At 47.9% G+C, this 18,481-nt stretch overlaps 1 protein-coding gene across 50 annotated transcripts in view; it reads left to right on the top strand.

Moving 5' to 3' along the window:
• The window catches only part of ubr4 (ubiquitin protein ligase E3 component n-recognin 4), a 165,944-nt gene that overhangs the window by 13,873 nt on the left and 133,590 nt on the right, over positions 1-18,481 (top strand). For 44 of the 50 annotated variants that reach the window (XM_090185494.1, XM_090185515.1, XM_090185481.1 and 41 more), the window contains exons 5-18: positions 1,276-1,415; positions 3,361-3,605; positions 4,074-4,198; positions 4,397-4,521; positions 5,174-5,424; positions 5,829-5,937; positions 6,989-7,126; positions 7,674-7,791; positions 10,664-10,708; positions 12,791-12,978; positions 13,653-13,809; positions 14,055-14,140; positions 14,262-14,431; positions 17,897-18,056. In XM_090185494.1, the coding sequence (XP_090041620.1) occupies positions 1,276-1,415; positions 3,361-3,605; positions 4,074-4,198; positions 4,397-4,521; positions 5,174-5,424; positions 5,829-5,937; positions 6,989-7,126; positions 7,674-7,791; positions 10,664-10,708; positions 12,791-12,978; positions 13,653-13,809; positions 14,055-14,140; positions 14,262-14,431; positions 17,897-18,056 (2,057 nt within the window). The remainder of the gene's footprint in view (positions 1-1,275; positions 1,416-3,360; positions 3,606-4,073; positions 4,199-4,396; positions 4,522-5,173; positions 5,425-5,828; positions 5,938-6,988; positions 7,127-7,673; positions 7,792-10,663; positions 10,709-12,790; positions 12,979-13,652; positions 13,810-14,054; positions 14,141-14,261; positions 14,432-17,896; positions 18,057-18,481) is intronic. The other 6 variants (XM_090185503.1, XM_090185492.1, XM_090185521.1 and 3 more) reach the window with 1 other exon arrangement.

Genomic DNA, 18,481 nt, shown 5'->3' with positions numbered 1-18,481 from the left:
TCAATTCTGTAACTGTTTTAAAGTCACCATTGGCCTCATGGTGAAATCGCTGAGCGTTTTCCTTCCTCTCCGGTAACTGAGTTAGGAAGGGCGCCTGTATCTTTGTAGTGACTGGGTGTATTGGTACACCATCCAAAGTGTAATTAATAACTTCACCATACTCAATGGGATATTCAATGTCTACTAATAGGTGCCCTTCTTTACGAGGCACTGAAAAACGTCCCTGGTCTTTGTGGTTGAATCTGTGCTTGAAATTCACTGCTCGACTGAGGGACCTTGCAATTATCTTAATGTGTGGAGTACAGAGATGAGGTACACTATTACACACAGTGAGTCCATCTAACTTATGTGACTTGTTAAGCACATTTTTACGCCTGAACATATTTAGGCTTAACATAACAAAGGGGTTGAATACTTATTTATAATTAATTTGTAAACAAAATTCTAAAATATAATTCCACTGACGTTATGGGGTATTGTGTGTAGGTCAGTGACACACAATATACATTTAACTCCTTTTAAATTCAGGCTGTAACACAACAACATGTGGAACATGTTAAGCGGTGTGAATACTTTCTGAAGGCACTGTAGACCTACAAACCTGTATCTTTTTGTCTGTATGGACCTTGTTTTGCGAACAGTAATTAAGTTTCAATATTTCTTCATGCCGTGTCGCATTATTCAATTGTGTTAGCTCACCACTCATGATGCACAGAACATGATGCAGTCCAGACTCCCAGGCTAGCAGTGAGTTAGTGGAGCTAACATGATGCAGTCCAGACTCCCAGTGAGTTAGTGGAGCTAACATGATGCAGTCCAGACTCCCAGTACAGGCTAGCAGTGAGTTAGTGGAGCTAACATGATGCAGCCCAGACTCCCAGGCTAGCAGTGAGTTAGTGGAGCTAACATGATACAACCCAGACTCCCAGGCAAGCAGTGAGTTAGTGGAGCTAACATGATACAACCCAGACTCCCAGTACAGGCTAGCATTGGAGCAGGCCAGACTCCCAGTGCAGGCTAGCAGTGGAGCAGGCATGGTGCAGGCCAGACTCCCAGTGCAGGCTAGCAGTTTCGGTCTACCTTGGGACACTAATGTCTTGTTTTGTTTATGTTAGTCTGTCTCAATCTTTTCTGTCTTTGTATGACCATGCCTGTGTGTTCTGTGTCTCTCCCAGCAGGAGATTCCCTCTCCCGAGCTGCATGTGTTTGTCTATGGTTTCTATATTGTCAGTACCAGTCGGTCTCACTCTGTCCTGTGTCTCCTCCTCCTCTCAGTGGAGGACCAGAAGGAGGTGCTGTCTCCAGTGAACCCTGAGCTGCGACACAAGGAAGTACAGATGAACTTCTTCAATCAGCTGACCTCTGTGTTCAACCCTGACCTCACCGTGCTGGCCTCTCCCTCAGGACGCACACAGGTCAGTGTAATGGGATAAGCGGAATAGGGACTGTGGGGAATGGAATTAGCGGAATAAGGACTGTGCTTTGGGGATCGGGAGGAGCGGAATGGGGACTGTGGGGAACGGGAGGAGCGGAATAGGGACTGTGCTTTGGGGATCGGGAGGAGCGGAATAGGGACTGTGGGGAACGGGAGGAGAGGAATAGGGACTGTGGGGAATGGGGATCGGGAGGAGCGGAATGGGGACTGTGGGGTGGGGAACGGGAGGAGCGGAATGGGGACTGTGGGGAACGGGAGGAGCGGAATGGGGACTGTGGGGAACGGGAGGAGCGGAATGGGGACTGGGGAACGGGAGGAGCGGAATGGGGACTGTGCTTTGGGGAACGGGAGGAGCGGAATGGGGACTGTGGGGTGGGGAACGGGAGGAGCGGAATGGGGACTGTGGGGAACGGGAGGAGGGGAATGGGGACTGTGCTTTGGGGAACGGGAGGAGCGGAATGGGGACTGTGGGGTGGGGAACGGGAGGAGCGGAATGGGGACTGTGGGGAACGGGAGGAGGGGAATGGGGACTGTGCTTTGGGGAACGGGAGGAGCGGAATGGGGACTGTGGGGTGGGGAACGGGAGGAGCGGAATGGGGACTGTGGGGAACGGGAGGAGGGGAATGGGGACTGTGCGGTGGGGAACGGGAGGAGGGGAATGGGGACTGTGCGGTGGGGAACGGGAGGAGGGGAATGGGGACTGTGCGGTGGGGAACGGGAGGAGGGGAATGGGGACTGTGGGGTGGGGAACGGGAGGAGTGGACTGGGAATGGGGATCGGGAGGAGCGGAATGGGGACTGTGGGGTGGGGAACGGGAGGAGCGGAATGGGGACTGTGGGGAACGGGAGGAGCGGAATGGGGACTGTGGGGAACGGGAGGAGCGGAATGGGGACTGGGGAACAGGAGGAGCGGAATGGGGACTGTGCTTTGGGGAACGGGAGGAGCGGAATGGGGACTGTGGGGTGGGGAACGGGAGGAGCGGAATGGGGACTGTGGGGAACGGGAGGAGGGGAATGGGGACTGTGCTTTGGGGAACGGGAGGAGGGGAATGGGGACTGTGCGGTGGGGAACGGGAGGAGCGGAATGGGGACTGTGGGGAACGGGAGGAGGGGAATGGGGACTGTGCTTTGGGGAACGGGAGGAGCGGAATGGGGACTGTGGGGTGGGGAACGGGAGGAGCGGAATGGGGACTGTGGGGAACGGGAGGAGGGGAATGGGGACTGTGCGGTGGGGAACGGGAGGAGGGGAATGGGGACTGTGCGGTGGGGAACGGGAGGAGGGGAATGGGGACTGTGCGGTGGGGAACGGGAGGAGGGGAATGGGGACTGTGGGGTGGGGAACGGGAGGAGTGGACTGGGGATCGGGAGGAGCGGAATGGGGACTGTGGGGTGGGGAACGGGAGGAGTGGACTGGGGATCGGGAGGAGCGGAATGGGGACTGTGGGGTGGGGAACGGGAGGAGTGGACTGGGGATCGGGAGGAGCGGAATGGGGACTGTGGGGTGGGGAACGGGAGGAGTGGAATGGGGATCGGGAGGAGCGGAATGGGGACTGTGGGGTGGGGATCGGGAGGAGCGGAATGGGGACTGTGCGGTGGGGAACGGGAGGAGCGGAATGGGGACTGTGCGGTGGGGAACGGGAAGGGCAGAATAGGGACTGTGGAACGGGGAGAGCGGGATGGGGACTGTGTGGTGGAACGGGGAGAGCGGGCGGTCCCTATCCATTTGATGGGATAGTTACTTAAGTTGTAGCTTATTTCTGACTTTTTATTTATTTTATTTAACCTTAGGGAGTAAAAACAAAGGGCTCGTTTCATGTCAATTGTATCAAGTATCTGCATCTTCACTTCTAAAACACCAATTTTCTATTTATGAATTTTTTATTCAGTCTGATTTACAGTGTTTGTTTTGTTGTGCTGTCTGTTTAGGCGGAGAGTGAGAGTGAGGACCAGGCGACGACAGACCAGACCTTCCAGGCCAAAATGAAGAATGCCTTTGTGTCCCAGAACGTGTCCAGTCTGCAGGAACTGGGCGGGTCGGAGAAGTTGCTGCGTGTCTGCCTCAACCTCCCTTACTTCCTGCGCTATATCAACCGGTTCCAGGACGCCGTCTCGGCCAACTCCTTCTTCATCATGCCCGCCACCGTCGGAGACGCAACTGCTGTCCGCAACGGGTAGGTTTGTGGGAATGTTTTTGGGGGGGGGGGGGGGGTGTACTTTTAGAATTTTTCAACAAACCAATTTGTCTCACCTGACAGGTTCCTCTGGTCCTCCAGCATACTGCCCCTCTCTATAAGCAGGCCTGGGCAATTCCAGTCCTCGGGGGCCTGATTTAGTGTCGCGTCACCCCCTCCTCCCCCCCAGTCCTCGGGGGCCTGAATTAGTGTCTCCCCCATTTCGAGCAAACTGTTTGCATTTTAAACTGAAGATCATGATTCGTTGATTATTGGAGTCAGGTGTGTTAGCAGGAGCATATGTATGACACCAATCAGCCCCCCCCCCCCCCCCAAGGTTATATATAGCGCGCTCTGTTGCTCTCGCGCCCTGTGGCGCTCTCTTTTGGCACCCTACCTGTGCTTACCTCAGTGTTTTCCCCCCCCTGTGTCTCTGACATTTGTGTGTGTGACCTCTGACCTTGTCAGGTTCCACTCCCTGGTGATAGATGTGGCCATGGCCCGGGACACCTTGTCCTTGCCTGTCCTGGAGCCCCTGACTCCTGGGAGACTTCTGGACATGACTGTGTTGGCACTCAGCTGCCTCTACGCAGGTACGCTATTATGGGTTCATGTTGGGTTCCATCTCTGCTTTGGTTATTTATATATATATATATAGTAGTGTACTTGATAGTGCTGAGCGGTTTTAGTACCTTTTTTTTGGAGGTCTTTAATGAATCTATATATATAATGTGTGTTTCTCAGTCAGTCAATAATGAATCTATATAACATGTGCTTCTCCTCTCCTCCAGGTGTGAGCGTTGCCACGTGCATGGCCATTCTGCAGGTGGGCAGCGGCCTGCAACTTCGCACAGCCTCCACCAGCTCCAAAGAGGAGGACTATGAAAATGACGCTGCTACCATCGTACAGAAATGTGTACGTATAAACATGAGTGTTTATATAAAACATTCAATTAAGAACACTTTTTTTTTTTGTTTGTTGTAAATATTGGTTTTGCCCCCCCCCCCCCCCCCGTGGCGTGGACTCCACAAGGTGTCGAAAGCGTTCCACAGGGACGCTGGCCTCATGTGGATTCTACTTTGGATGTCCTTTGGGTGGTGGACCGTTCTTGATCCACACGGGAAACTGTTGAGCGTGAAAAACCCAGCAGCGTTGCAGTTCTTGACACAAACCGGTGCACCTGGCATCTACCACCATACCCCGTTCAAAGGCACTTTTTAAATATTTTTTTGTCCATTCACCCTCTGAATGACACACGTACACAATCCATGTTTCAAGGCTTAAAAATCCTTCTTTAACCACCTGTCTCCTCCCCTTTCATCTACACTGATTTTAAGTGGATTTAACAGGTGACCTCAATAAGGGATCATATCTCTCACCTGGTCAGTCTATGACATGGAAAGAGCAGGTGTTAATGTTTTGTAAACTCAGTGTGTATTTTTAACCCCCCCCCCAAAAAAAGAAATAAAATAATCCTCTACTTAAATAAATAGGATATTAGGAAACCCATTCTTGTCTTCTGATTTGAGTTAATTTCTCATGGGTTTTGATGTGTTTTTCCAAACAGCTGGACATCTACGAAATGATCGGCCAGGCCATCAGCAGCTCCCGCAGAGCTGGAGGGGAGCATTACCAGAACTTCCAGCTGCTGGGAGCGTGGTGTCTGCTGAACAGCCTCTACCTGATCCTCAACCTGAGTCCCACCACCCTGGCTGACAAGGGCAAGGAGAAGGACCCTCTGGCCGCGCTCAGGGTCCGAGACATAGCCGCCCGCACCAAGGACGGAGCAGGCTCCCCTAAACTGGGCCCGGCCAAAGGGTGGGTAGCTCTCTGGTAGTTACTAACCATTTAGGTTAAGTATGTAACTGTTATGAAAGTTGTATTGTTAGCTTTGTTTTGTATTTAATCGTGGCTTTAAACGTGTACATGACACTGCAACAACATGTCCCCTTGGAGACCATAAAGTCAGTCAGTCAGTCAGTAAGTGGTTAAATGGTAAGATTGCACACAGCGATCTCCATGAAACTCAAATGAATTGCTAACTAAAGATCCCAATTTAAACCGTTTACATTTACAAGCAATATTGAACTATTTGAGAATAATATTTTTTTATTTTCAAACTTTGGACCTGAAAGTATCAAAGAAAGACTGATTTTAAAAAAAAAAATAAAAAAAAAAACCTGTTTGCGGTTTCATTGAGACTCTCTGTTCTCTCGTCTCAGACATCAAGGCTTTGGTGTCCTGTCGGTGATCCTGGCCAACCACTCCATCAAACTGCTCACCTCCCTTTTCCAAGACCTGCAGGTGGAGGCTCTGCACCGGGTCAGTGCAGTGAGTATTATTATTATCCCCCCCACCCCCCGCCAGCACCACCACCACAATGTTTAAATAGTCCCAAAACGTCTACAAACTGTGCCAGGTACATAAACGCTTCTTATCAAACCGGGACGCAAACATTTCAAAAGTATGTTCTCAGGCTAACACCCAAATATACCCTCTGATAGATTAATGATTTATGTAAAGAAATGATTTATCTGTAGCAATCCAGCCCACACATGTATATGGATCAATCACTATTTTCATAATTTATGGTGATTCTTATGTTCGAGACCCAGTGAAACTCCAGCCCTCTTTCTCTCTCCCTCTGCCTCTTTCTCTCCCCCCATTATTTCTCTCCACCCCCCCCTCCCTCGCTTCTCTCCACCCCTCCACCCTCCCTCTCTTCTCTCCACCCCCCCTCTCCCTCTCTTCTCTCCACCCCCCCCTCTCCCTCTCTTCTCTCCACCCTCCCTCTCTTCTCTCCACCCCCCCATCTCTTCTCTCCACCCCCCCTCTCCCTCTCTTCTCTCCCCCCCCCCCTCCCTCTCTTCTCTCCACCCCCCCCCCCTCCCTCTCTTCTCTCCACCCCCCCCTCCCTCTCTTCTCTCCACCCCCCCCCCTCTCTTCTCTCCACCACCCCCCCTCTCTTCTCTCCACCCCCCCCCTCTCTTCTCTCCACCACCCCCCCTCCCTCTCTTCTCTCCACCACCCCCCCTCCCTCTCTTCTCTCCACCACCCCCCCTCCCTCTCTTCTCTCCACCCCCCCCCATCTCTTCTCTCCATCCCCCCTCCCTCTCTTCTCTCCACCACCCCCCCTCCCTCTCTTCTCTCCATCCCCCCTCCCTCTCTTCTCTCCATCCCCCCTCCCTCTCTTCTCTCCACCACCCCCCCTCCCTCTCTTCTCTCCACCCCCCCCCCTCCCTCTCTTCTCTCCACCACCCCCCCTCCCTCTCTTCTCTCCACCCCCCCCCATCTCTTCTCTCCATCCCCCCTCCCTCTCTTCTCTCCACCACCCCCCCTCCCTCTCTTCTCTCCACCCCCCCCCCATCTCTTCTCTCCCCAGGGTTGGGCCAGTGACGGTCCCCCAGCAGAACTCAACATCATGGCGCAGAACACCTCCACCCAGAGGGTTCAGAGACTCCTGGACTCTGTTCCCCTTACCAACCTGCTGTTCAACCTTCTGTCCACCTCATACAAGAAGGTACTAAACTGTTTTTAACTTATTATATCTATCTATCTAAAAAATAAACCAAATTTTAATGTTTACATCCATGTTAGTGAACATTTCTCCTTTGCCAAGATAATCCACCTGACAGGTGTGTCATATCAAGAAGCTGATTAAACAACAGGATCATTACACAGGTGCACCTTGTGCTGGGGACAATGGGGAAAAAGGGCCACTCTAAAAATGTGCGGTTTTGTCACACAGATTCAACCCCACAGACACGTGCTGAAGGCTGCAGCACCAAACCAGCCAGGCCACACCGACAGTTTTAAATTTTTCACTACGGTGTGTTCATCGTGTGGTTTTTACCACACTGTGGTATCATCTGTATGTGACATGGAAACTACTGTTCCTCTAACAATTGATCTGAGTCTGCTGCTCCTCCAGTAAATGAGGATTTCAATCAGCCGCTCAGTCATCATGTTTTAACTCTGCTTCTAATACAAAAGCATTGAAAGCTTTGAAAAACGCTGTGCCTGGCATGCTGATAATGCCTGTGTTGACGTGTCTCCTCCCCCCCCAGGCCTGTGTCCTGCAGCGTCAGAGGAAAGGCTCGGTTAGCAGTGATGCCAGTGCCTCGACAGACTCCAACACCTACTATGAAGATGACTTCAGCAGCACAGAGGAAGACAGCAGTCAAGGTAATGCCCCCTATCCCTTCCCCTCATCTCTGTTTCTGTCTCTCTCTCTGTTTCTCTCTCTCTGTTTCTCTCTCTCTGTTTCTCTCGGTTTCTGTTTCTCTCTGTTACACTGTTTCTCTCTCTCTCTCTCTGTCTCTCTGTCTCTGCCCCCCCCACGTCATAAAGAACAGCATCACTTCTCATCTCCTATCACGAGGGCTGAGAGCTTCCAAGTCATTATTATAATATTTGTAAAACCCTTGATGCCAACCACCACATACACAAATCAGAGATAAAAATGTACTTTAAGATATTAGACAGAGTAGATGAAAGTAGTCTGTGTACCAGATCTAATAACCGTTTGAAGTGTAATGTTCCAGGGTGTGTGTGTGTGTGTGTGTGTGTGTGTGTATGCCTTCTGAAAGCTGTGTTTTTGTTTTAACCTGTGTATCTGGGCTAACGTCAGAGTCAGGCCTGAGAAGAGTCAAGAATGTGTTCAGGCAGTTCTTGTGCGTTGCGGGACTCTGTAAAATCACCACAGGGGGAAATAGCAGCCGCAGCAACAGAGGTTAGACAGCAGTGGAGGTCGGCGTCACTTTAAATCGGAGGAGGGTGGGCTCATTTGGCCGGTATGGAATAAATGGAACGTTAATCAAACCCATTACAGTGACCACGTCCTTCGGTTTTAAAGTGACACCAACCTCCACTGGTCAGAAGTCAGATGTATGACAACTGAGACAGAATCACACACACACAACTTGTAATGCAATAAATCAGAGATAAAGATGTACTTTAAGATATTAGACAGAGTAGATGAAAGTAGTCTGTGCACCAGATCTGATCCACAGGCATTAGTAGTGTATGTGAGTATATGCAGTAGAAGTCAGAAGTTTACATACACCTTCGCCAAATAGATATAAACTCAGTTTTTCACAATTCCTGACATTTAATCCTAGTTAAAAATCCCTCTCTTAAGTAAGTTAGGATCACCACTTTATTTTAAGAATGTGAAATGTCAACTAATTCTTTCTACTATTACTCTATTTCAGCTTTAATTTCTTTCATCACACGCCCAGTGGGTAAGAAGTTTACATACACTTAATTAGTATTTGGTAGCATTGCCTTTTAAATTGTTTAACTTGGGTCAAACGTTTCAGGTAGCCTTCCACAAGCTTCCCACAGTAAGTTGGGTGAATTTTGGCCCATTCCTTCTGACAGAGCTGGTGTAACTGAGTCAGGTTTGTAGGCCTCCTTGCTCGCACACGCTTTTTCAGTTCTGACCCCGAGTATGCTTGGGGTCATTGTCCATTTGGAAGACATTTGTGACCAAGCTTTAACTTCCTGACTGATGTCTTGAGATGTTGCTTCAATATATCCACATCATTTTCCTCCCTCATGATGCCATCTATTTTGTGAAGTGCACCAGTCCCTCCTGCAGCAAAGCACCCCCACAACATGATGCTGCCACCCCCGTGCTTCACGGTTGGGATGGTGTTCTTCGGCTTGCAAGCCTCCCCCTTTTTCCTCCAAACATAACGATGGTCATTATGGCCAAACAGTTCTATTTTTGTTTCATCAGACCAGAGGAAATTTCTCCAAAAAGTACAATCTTTGTCCACATGTGCAGTTGAAAACCGTAGTCTGGCTTTTTTATGGCGGTTTTGGAGCAGTGGCTTCTTCCTTGCTGAGCGGCCTTTCAGGTTATGTTGATATAGGACTTGTTTTACTGTGGATATAGATACTTTTGTACCTGTTTCCTTCAGCATCTTCACAAGGTCCTTTGCTGTTGTTCTGGGATTGATTTGCACTTTTCGCACCAAAGTACGTTCATCTCTAGGAGACAGAAGGCGTTTCCTTCCTGAGCGTTATGACGTTTGCGTGGTCTCATGGTGTTTATATTTGCGTACTATTGTTGGTACAGATGAACGTGGTACCTTCAGGTTTTTGGAAATTGCTCCCAAGGATGAACCAGACTTGGAGGTCAACAATTTGTTTTTCTGAGGTCTTGGCTGATTTCTTTTGATTTTCCCATGATGTCAAGCAAAGAGGCATCGAGTTTGAAGGAAGTCCTTGAAATACATCCACAGGTACACCTCCAATTGACTCATTATGTAAATTAGCCTATCAGAAGCTTCTAAAGCCATGATGACATTTTCAGGAATTTCCCAAGCTACTTAAAGGCACAGTCAACTTTGTGTATGTAAACTTCTGACCCACTGGAATTGTGATACAGTGAAATAATCTGTCTGTAAACAATTGTTGGAAAAATGACTTGTGTCATGCACAAAGTAGATGTCCGAACCGACTTGCCAAAACTATAGTTTGTTAACAAGAAATGTGTGGAGTGGTTGAACAATAAGTTTTAATGACTCCAACCTTAGTGTATGTAAACTTCCGACTTCAACTGTGTGTGTGTGTATATATATAATATATATATATATATATATACATGATCCTTATTATGAAGTATGCCATGTAGCAGACACTTATATCATAAGCAACTTACAGCTCAGTGACCGCAGACATTTTTTGTGTGTATGTGGCCTCAGCGGAAATCAAACCCACGACTTTGGTGTTACTAGAGCCATGCTCTTACCAATTGAGCTACCTCACAGGACCATCTCCACCCACTATAGCAGGGTTATACTCTTACCAACTGAGCCACCGTCTCCACCCACTATAGCAGTGTTATACTCTTACCAACTGAACCACCGTCTCCACCCACTATAGCAGTGTTATACTCTTACCAACTGAGCCACCGTCTCCACCCACTATAGCAGTGTTATACTCTTACCAACTGAGCCACCATCTCCACCCACTATAGAAGTGTTATACTATACTCTTACCAACTGAGCCACCATCTCCACCCACTATAGCAGTGTTTATATTTCAGCAGCAGAGAGAAGACAGAGGACAGCAAGAACAGCTAATGTTTCAGGTCAGCAGCTAGCTTTCTGTCCCTTAGGTCACACCGTAGTTTACACCTCGCAGTCATGGTTAATTTGCTTACTTTATTGTATGAACCACAATAAAGTTCGATTTTTGGACTGGGGCACCACCACCCAGGCTGAGTAGAGGCAGTAGCATCAGAGTCCTAGAAATACAGACTTCCCGAGAGCGATGGAGAATTTTGATGGGTTCTGATGTTGGCATCAAAAGTTTCAAGACAATAGTTGGAACACAAATTAGATTGCCCTGAAAGTTTTGTTGCCTACACAATCTCTGTATTTCTTAGTCTCTGAGTAGAGCTGAATGTAAGCCTCACATATCCAATATCCCAAATATGGCATAAAATACTTCTCTCATACCCTTTTGATGCATGCTATTATATGCATTTTTAATCTCAGCTTCAGTTGATGAGTAGTGTAATTGCGATCACTTGTCGTGGCATGTGTGACAGCAGGCCAATTGCACCAAAGGTTTTTTTTGCCGTTGTTCTGACCTTGTGGCAGTGCGACGAAGGTTAAATATAACTCTATGGTGGCTAAATGTAGCCTGGCGTTACGAGACTATTGTTATGATGGCTAAATGGCTGCGTTTACACAGGCAGCCCAATTCTGATCTTTTGTCCAATCACAGCAGGTCTTTTTCAGCGATTTTTATATGATTAGTCAAAAGAACAATTAGTGAAAATAAATGTCAGAATCGGGCTGCCTGAGTAAACACAGCCAGTGTAGTCTTATGAAGTCTACATTTCTGCCTGCTGTTATGAAGGCTAAACGTTGTCTTGCAAAGACTAATGTAGTGTTATGAAGGCCAAATGTAGTGTTATGAAGGCCAAATGTAGTGTTATGAAGGCCTAATGTAGTGTGATGAAGGCCAAATGTAGCGTTATGAAGGCCTAATGTAGCGTGATGAAGGCCTAATGTAGCGTGATGAAGGCCTAATGTAGCGTGATGAAGGCCAAATGTAGTGTTATGAAGGCCTAATGTAGTGTTATGAAGGCCTAATGTAGTGTTATGAAGGCCTAATGTAGTGTTATGAAGGCCTAATGTAGTGTTATGAAGGCCTAATGTAGTGTTATGAAGGCCTCATGTAGTGTTATGAAGGCCTCATGTAGTGTTATGAAGGCCTCATGTAGTGTTATGAAGGCCTCATGTAGTGTTATGAAGGCCTCATGTAGTGTTATGAAGGCCTCATGTAGTGTTATGAAGGCCTCATGTAGTGTTATGAAGGCCTCATGTAGTGTTATGAAGGCCTAATGTAGTGTTATGAAGGCCTAATGTAGTGTTATGAAGGCCTAATGTAGTGTTATGAAGGCCTAATGTAGTGTTATGAAGGCCTCATGTAGTGTTATGAAGGCCTCATGTAGTGTTATGAAGGCCTCATGTAGTGTTATGAAGGCCTCATGTAGTGTTATGAAGGCCTCATGTAGTGTTATGAAGGCCTCATGTAGTGTTATGAAGGCCTCGTGTAGTGTTATGAAGGCCTCATGTAGTGTTATGAAGGCCTAATGTAGTGTTATGAAGGCCTCATGTAGTGTTATGAAGGCCTAACCCAGAAAACGTCTCGTTTTAAGATATTCTTACTTGTTTCGAGCCTTTTAAAAAAAAAAAAAAAAGTTAAAGCGTTATCTTCCAGTCCACTAAGATAATTTTGCCTCGGTAAGACCTCGGCCTCGGTCTTAAGATCAAATATCTTTTTAAAATAAGATTTTCTTATCCCCAATTTGTATCAATTCTTACAAAAAATATATATATTTTTAAGTAAGCAAAATGATTAGCCATGGCGCTAAGATCATTTACCTTAGTAGAACATCAAGTCAGTGCATTCTAATGGTAAGAGATATCTAGGTAAGATAAACGTTTTTTTTTTGCAGTGTGACGGCTAAATGTCTTGTTTCAAATACTAATTTAATGCAACGTTACGAAGGCTAAACGAGAGAGAGAGAGCTGACTTAGGACATGACTATAGAGGCCGTAGGATGATGGCAGTGCTTTGTATAGACGGCATGTTTAGAACTGAACACTGAGACATGGCCGTCTGTGTGTAACCTCGTGTCCTACCCGTCCTGATCCAGATGACGACAGCGAGCCCATCTTGGGCCTGTGGTTCGAGGAGACCATCTCGCCAACTAAAGACAAGGTGGCCCCCCCACCACCTCCCCCACCCCCGCCCCTGGAGACCTCTCCCAGACTGAAGAGCCCCTCCAAGCAGAACGCAGGAGAGAACGGGAACATCCTGGCCGGACGCAAGGACCCCGAGCTGGTGAGGCCTTGGGGTTGTTAGGAAACACAACATGGATATGAAAATGTAATCTATAGTAACAGGCATAGGCTGTGGTCTGATTTCTGTACACTTCTCCCAATGTGTCCTACATCCCCTTCGTAGACTGTCGTTCTGAACCCTGAACAAGGCAGTTTAACCCCACTGTTCCTAGGCCTTCATTGAAAATGTAGAATTTGTTCTTAAACTGACTTGCCTAGTTAAATAAAGGTAAAATAAATAGTTTGAATAAAGAAAGGGCTGGTGGAAGGAATACAGGGGAACCTCTCCTCCAGCTATGCTTGCCACCAATCCCAAAATGGATTGAAGGGGAGTGAACAAGTGCAAACCGCTGGGTTGAAGGGTGGAGAATTTAGAACACAACTTTATGTTGGGCCTCCCGAGTGGCGCGGCGGTCTAAGGCACTGCATCTCAGTGCTAGAGGCATCACGACAGACCCTGGTTCGATTCCAGGCTGTATCGCAACCTGCCGTGTTTGGGAATCCCATAGGGCCCAGCGTCGTTAGGGTTTGGCCTGGAGTAGGCCGTCATTGTAAATAAGAATTTGCCCTTTTTAACTGACTAGTTAAATAAATAAAAATGTGTTCTAGTAGAAACTATGCTTACAGGCCTGTGTGTATTACTGTTAAATATTGATTTATTAATTGATGTGTCAGTTCCTGAGCCTGGCCTCCAGCATCCTGAACTTCATCACCACCTCCATGCTAAAATCCAGGAACAACTTCATCAGGAACTACCTGTCTGTCTCGCTGACAGAACAGCACATGGCCACGCTGGCCAGCATCATCAAGGACGTCGACAAAGACGTCAAAGGTTGGTTGGAATAAAAAAAAAAGTAAAAATACCATTTATTATTATTATCATCGTGTACATGCGTTTAGTAAATGAGCTCTCGCTCGCTCACAAGCCTGAAGTATTTCCATTCAATTGAAAATATTGATGCCCTCGGATGGAAAGTGCTTTCATAAAATGTTTTAATGCAAATCGGGTGTTATAACTTGACGTGTCTCAATAAATTCCTAATTTAATATTGGTGTCGTCCCCCCCCCCCCCTACAGGTTCCTCAGATGAAGAGTTTGCCTCTGCTCTGTATCTCTTCAACCATACGCTAGTGACATCAGACCTACCCTCTCCAGCCCTGCAGGTTAGGGGAACCTCCTTTCTAATGCGAACGTACTCGGGGGGGGGGGGGGGACACGGACGTACTCATGTATTTGCACAGTAGCTGCTGTTAGTCTGAAATAAGTCTTATTTGTCTTTCCCAGAATACCCTGCTGCAGCAGTTGGGCGTAGCTCCGTTCTCTGAGGGTCCGTGGCCCTTGTACATCAACCCCCAGTCCCTGTCGGTGCTCTCCAGAGTCCTGCTCATCTGGCAGCACAAGGCCTCTCTGCAGGGAGACCCAGACGTACCTGAGTGTATAACGATCTGGGAGAGGTAAGACCACATCATTAAATAAAACACTTTTGATATTATATTGTGACTTCCCAACAAGAAACAAAAAATTGTCACTCGAAAAGAAGGTAGAACTAACAAAGAGTCTCACTAAGAACAACCAAAACAAAACAGGTGTGGTTTTTAAATAACCCATGGAGGTGTCCACTGAAAGCCGCAAGCAACAAGATATTTGGTCCCTGAAAGACACCCACCGTAAGTGGCCACTAAATAAAATAAATAAAATCCCACATCGCTCTGTAATATGGAGGATGAAGACCCGCACCGCCCTGTAACATGGAGGATGAAGACCTGCACCGCCCTGTAACATGGAGGATGAAGACCTGCACCGCCCTGTAACATGGAGGATGAAGACCCGCACCGCCCTAGAACATGGAGGATGAAGACCCGCACCGCCCTGTATCCCTGTAACATGGAGGATGAAGACCTGCACCGCCCTGTATCCCTGTAACATGGAGGATGAAGACCCGCACCGCCCTGTATCCCTGTAACATGGAGGATGAAGACCCGCACCGCCCTGTATCCCTGTAACATGGAGGATGAAGACCTGCACCGCCCTGTAACATGGAGGATGAAGACCTGCACCGCCCTGTAACATGGAGGAAGAAGACCTGCACCGCCCTGTAACATGGAGGATGAAGACCCGCACCGCCCTGTAACACGGAGGATGAAGACCCGCACCGCCCTGTAACACGGAGGATGAAGACCCGCACCGCCCTGTAACACGGAGGATGAAGACTCGCACCGCCCTGTATCGCTGTAACATGGAGGATGAAGAGCCGCACCGCCCTGTATCCCTGTAACATGGAGGATGAAGAGCCGCACCGCCCTGTATCCCTGTAACACGGAGGATGAAGACTCGCACCGCCCTGTATCCCTGTAACATGGAGGATGAAGAGCCGCACCGCCCTGTATCCCTGTAACATGGAGGATGAAGACCCGCACCGCCCTGTAACACGGAGGATGAAGACTCGCACCGCCCTGTATCGCTGTAACATGGAGGATGAAGAGCCGCACCGCCCTGTATCCCTGTAACATGGAGGATGAAGACTCTCACCGCCCTGTATCCCTGTAACATGGAGGATGAAGACTCGCACCGCCCTGTATCCCTGTAACATGGAGGATGAAGACTCGCACCGCCCTGTATCCCTGTAACATGGAGGATGAAGACTCGCACCGCCCTGTATCCCTGTAACATGGAGGATGAAGACTCTCACCGCGCTCCTAATATTGTGTAAACCAAACAGGGAGACAAAATAAAAGGCTTTGTTTTTCACACTTGGAGAGAGAGTGCGTCCAACATCTCTCAACTAGAACACTGCGCCGGCGGCTCTTCCTCACTGGGCCGGCGGCTCTTCCTCACTGGGCCGGCGGCTCTTCCTCACTGGGCCGGCGGCTCACCCTCACCTCATAAGTCAGTCGTGCATCGGTTCAGGAGAGCCCAAACCGATCCATATTAAACATGCATCGGTTCAGGAGAGCCCAAACCGATCCATATTAAACATGCATCGGTTCAGGAGAGCCCAAACCGATCCATATTAAACATGCATCGGTTCAGGAGAGCCCAAACCGATCCATATTAAACATGCATCGGTTCAGGAGAGCCCAAACCGATCCACATTAAACATGCATCGGTTCAGGAGAGCCCAAACCGATCCATATTAAACATGCATCGGTTCAGGAGAGCCCAAACCGATCCATATTAAACATGCATCGGTTCAGGAGAGCCCAAACCGATCCATATTAAACATGCATCGGTTCAGGAGAGCCCAAACCGATCCATATTAAACATGCATCGGTTCAGGAGAGCCCAAACCGATCCATATTAAACATGCATCGGTTCAGGAGAGCCCAAACCGATCCATATTAAACATGCATCGGTTCAGGAGAGCCCAAACCGATCCATATTAAACATGCATCGGTTCAGGAGAGCCCAAACCGATCCATATTAAACATGCATCGGTTCAGGAGAGCCCAAACCGATCCATATTAAACATGCATCGGTTCAGGAGAGCCCAAACCGATCCATATTAAACATGCATCGGTCAGAAAACTGATGTCATTTTTATATATATATATATTTTTTTTTACATATCGCCAGTTCACTTTTTTCCTTTTTTTTTCTCACTCATATTGTTTTATTCTGGAAATTGCCTCCCTCCATTGGTTGACTGCATTGACGCGTCCTCTCCTTCGGTTCAGTAGCCTGTCTAACTGTTATGCATGTAACTGCATGCACAAAAGGGTGTGAACGATGCTGAATGGGCGTAGACAAAGAAGAGTTCTCTCTCTCTCGCGCTTTCTCTCTCTCTCTCTCGCGCTTTCTCTCTCTCTCTCTCGCGCGTTCTCTCTCTCTCTCGCGCGTTCTCTCTCTCTCTCTCGCGCGTTCTCTCTCTCTCTCTCGCGCGTTCTCTCTCTCTCTCTCGCGCGTTCTCTCTCTCTCTCTCGCGCGTTCTCTCTCTCTCGCGCGTTCTCTCTCTCTCGCGCGTTCTCTCTCTCTCGCGCGTTCTCTCTCTCTCGCGCGTTCTCTCTCTCTCGCGCGTTCTCTCTCTCTCGCGCGTTCTCTCTCTCTCGCGCGTTCTCTCTCTCTCGCGCGCTCTCTCTCTCTTGCGCTCTCTCTCGTGCTCTCTCTCACAACTGTAGTGTATGATATACCATTTTGTAGCTCAGAATCTCTACTTTTATCCCCCCAAAAAACTGAAATTAAAATTTGTCATAACTGTTGCTGTTCGCACCAACGATAGGTAGGCCTATCCCTATTCTAATGGGGTACATATACGGGCCACCTTCCAGCATTCAGATGCTTGTAAAAATAGATTTGGTCATGTCATATAGGCTTTGTTAGTTGAGTTGACGAACAATGTAATTTGCTGGATCATTGTAACCAAATGCACTGTAGAAAATTGTGTTTTTACCGGAGTTGTGTAGCCTACCAGAGTGGACGCAACTTCTCATTTCAGAAATTGTCAATCAGTCAGATTTCAATTGTTCATGTTCATCAGAAGGAATAGTTTTTGGTTTAACCAGTCAGTGTATTTGGTAATGTGTACATGAACAGTGTAATCTCATGAAGGACAGAAACCATTTTATTTATTTTGGCGCGTGGTTGCATTCATTGGTCTGAGCGGGAGAAGTACTGTAAAATTCCAAACTGAAATTTCCATTTTGCTTTTGAGGTCAAATTCAAATTTCCATTTTGCTTTTGAGGTCAAATTCAAATTTCCATTTTGCTTTTGAGGTCAAATTAAAATTTCCATTTTATGAATTGGCTAAATTCCATGTTAATTTCTATACATAAATATTGACAGTACTAGCTAAAAAAAACAAACTTGTCATTTGTAATTTTTGTTCAGAACTCTGATCTCCCTTTTAAAATAAAACATGATGTTTACACAAGGTTTCTCTCTCTCTACTCTCTTTCTATCTCTTCCGTCCCCGTCCCTCTAGGTTTGTGGGCACCTTGAAGCAGCACACCATCCAGGGCTCTGTCCCCGGAGATGAGGACCTGAATGTGGAGCACCTCCAGCTCCTGCTGCTCCTCTTCCACAACCTGTCTGAGAGGGGGAGGCGCGCCGTGCTCACCCTGGTCACCCAGGCCATCACAGAGGTATTTAAATGCTCTTTAACTAGGTTGTCTTTGCATTGTCGTACCATGGGCTTGGACTCACGTCACAACTATCATGACTCCTGACTTTACCAGTGGTGGCTTGGACTCTCGTCACAACTATCATGACTCCTGACTCTACCAGTGGTGGCTTGGACTCACAACTATCATGACTCCTGACTCTACCAGTGGTGGCTTGGACTCACGTCACAACTATCATGACTCCTGACTCTACCAGTGGTGGCTTGGACTCACGTCACAACTATCATGACTCCTGACTCTACCAGTGGTGGCTTGGACTCACAACTATCATGGCTCCTGACTCTACCAGTGGTGGCTTGGACTTTGACTCAGTCTAGATCAGTACTGACTTTGTTGTCAGAAAGTCTCTATCCCTGCTTAAATTAACATAATTCAAATTTGTACAA

The sequence above is a fragment of the Oncorhynchus mykiss genome, chromosome 9 (genome assembly GCF_057628025.1).
Source record: "Oncorhynchus mykiss isolate SJ-2025 chromosome 9, ASM5762802v1, whole genome shotgun sequence".
Taxonomy (NCBI): Eukaryota; Metazoa; Chordata; class Actinopteri; order Salmoniformes; family Salmonidae; genus Oncorhynchus; species Oncorhynchus mykiss.
The sequence above is the reverse complement of the archived record's forward strand: the minus strand, read 5'-3'. Positions and strand labels throughout refer to the sequence as shown.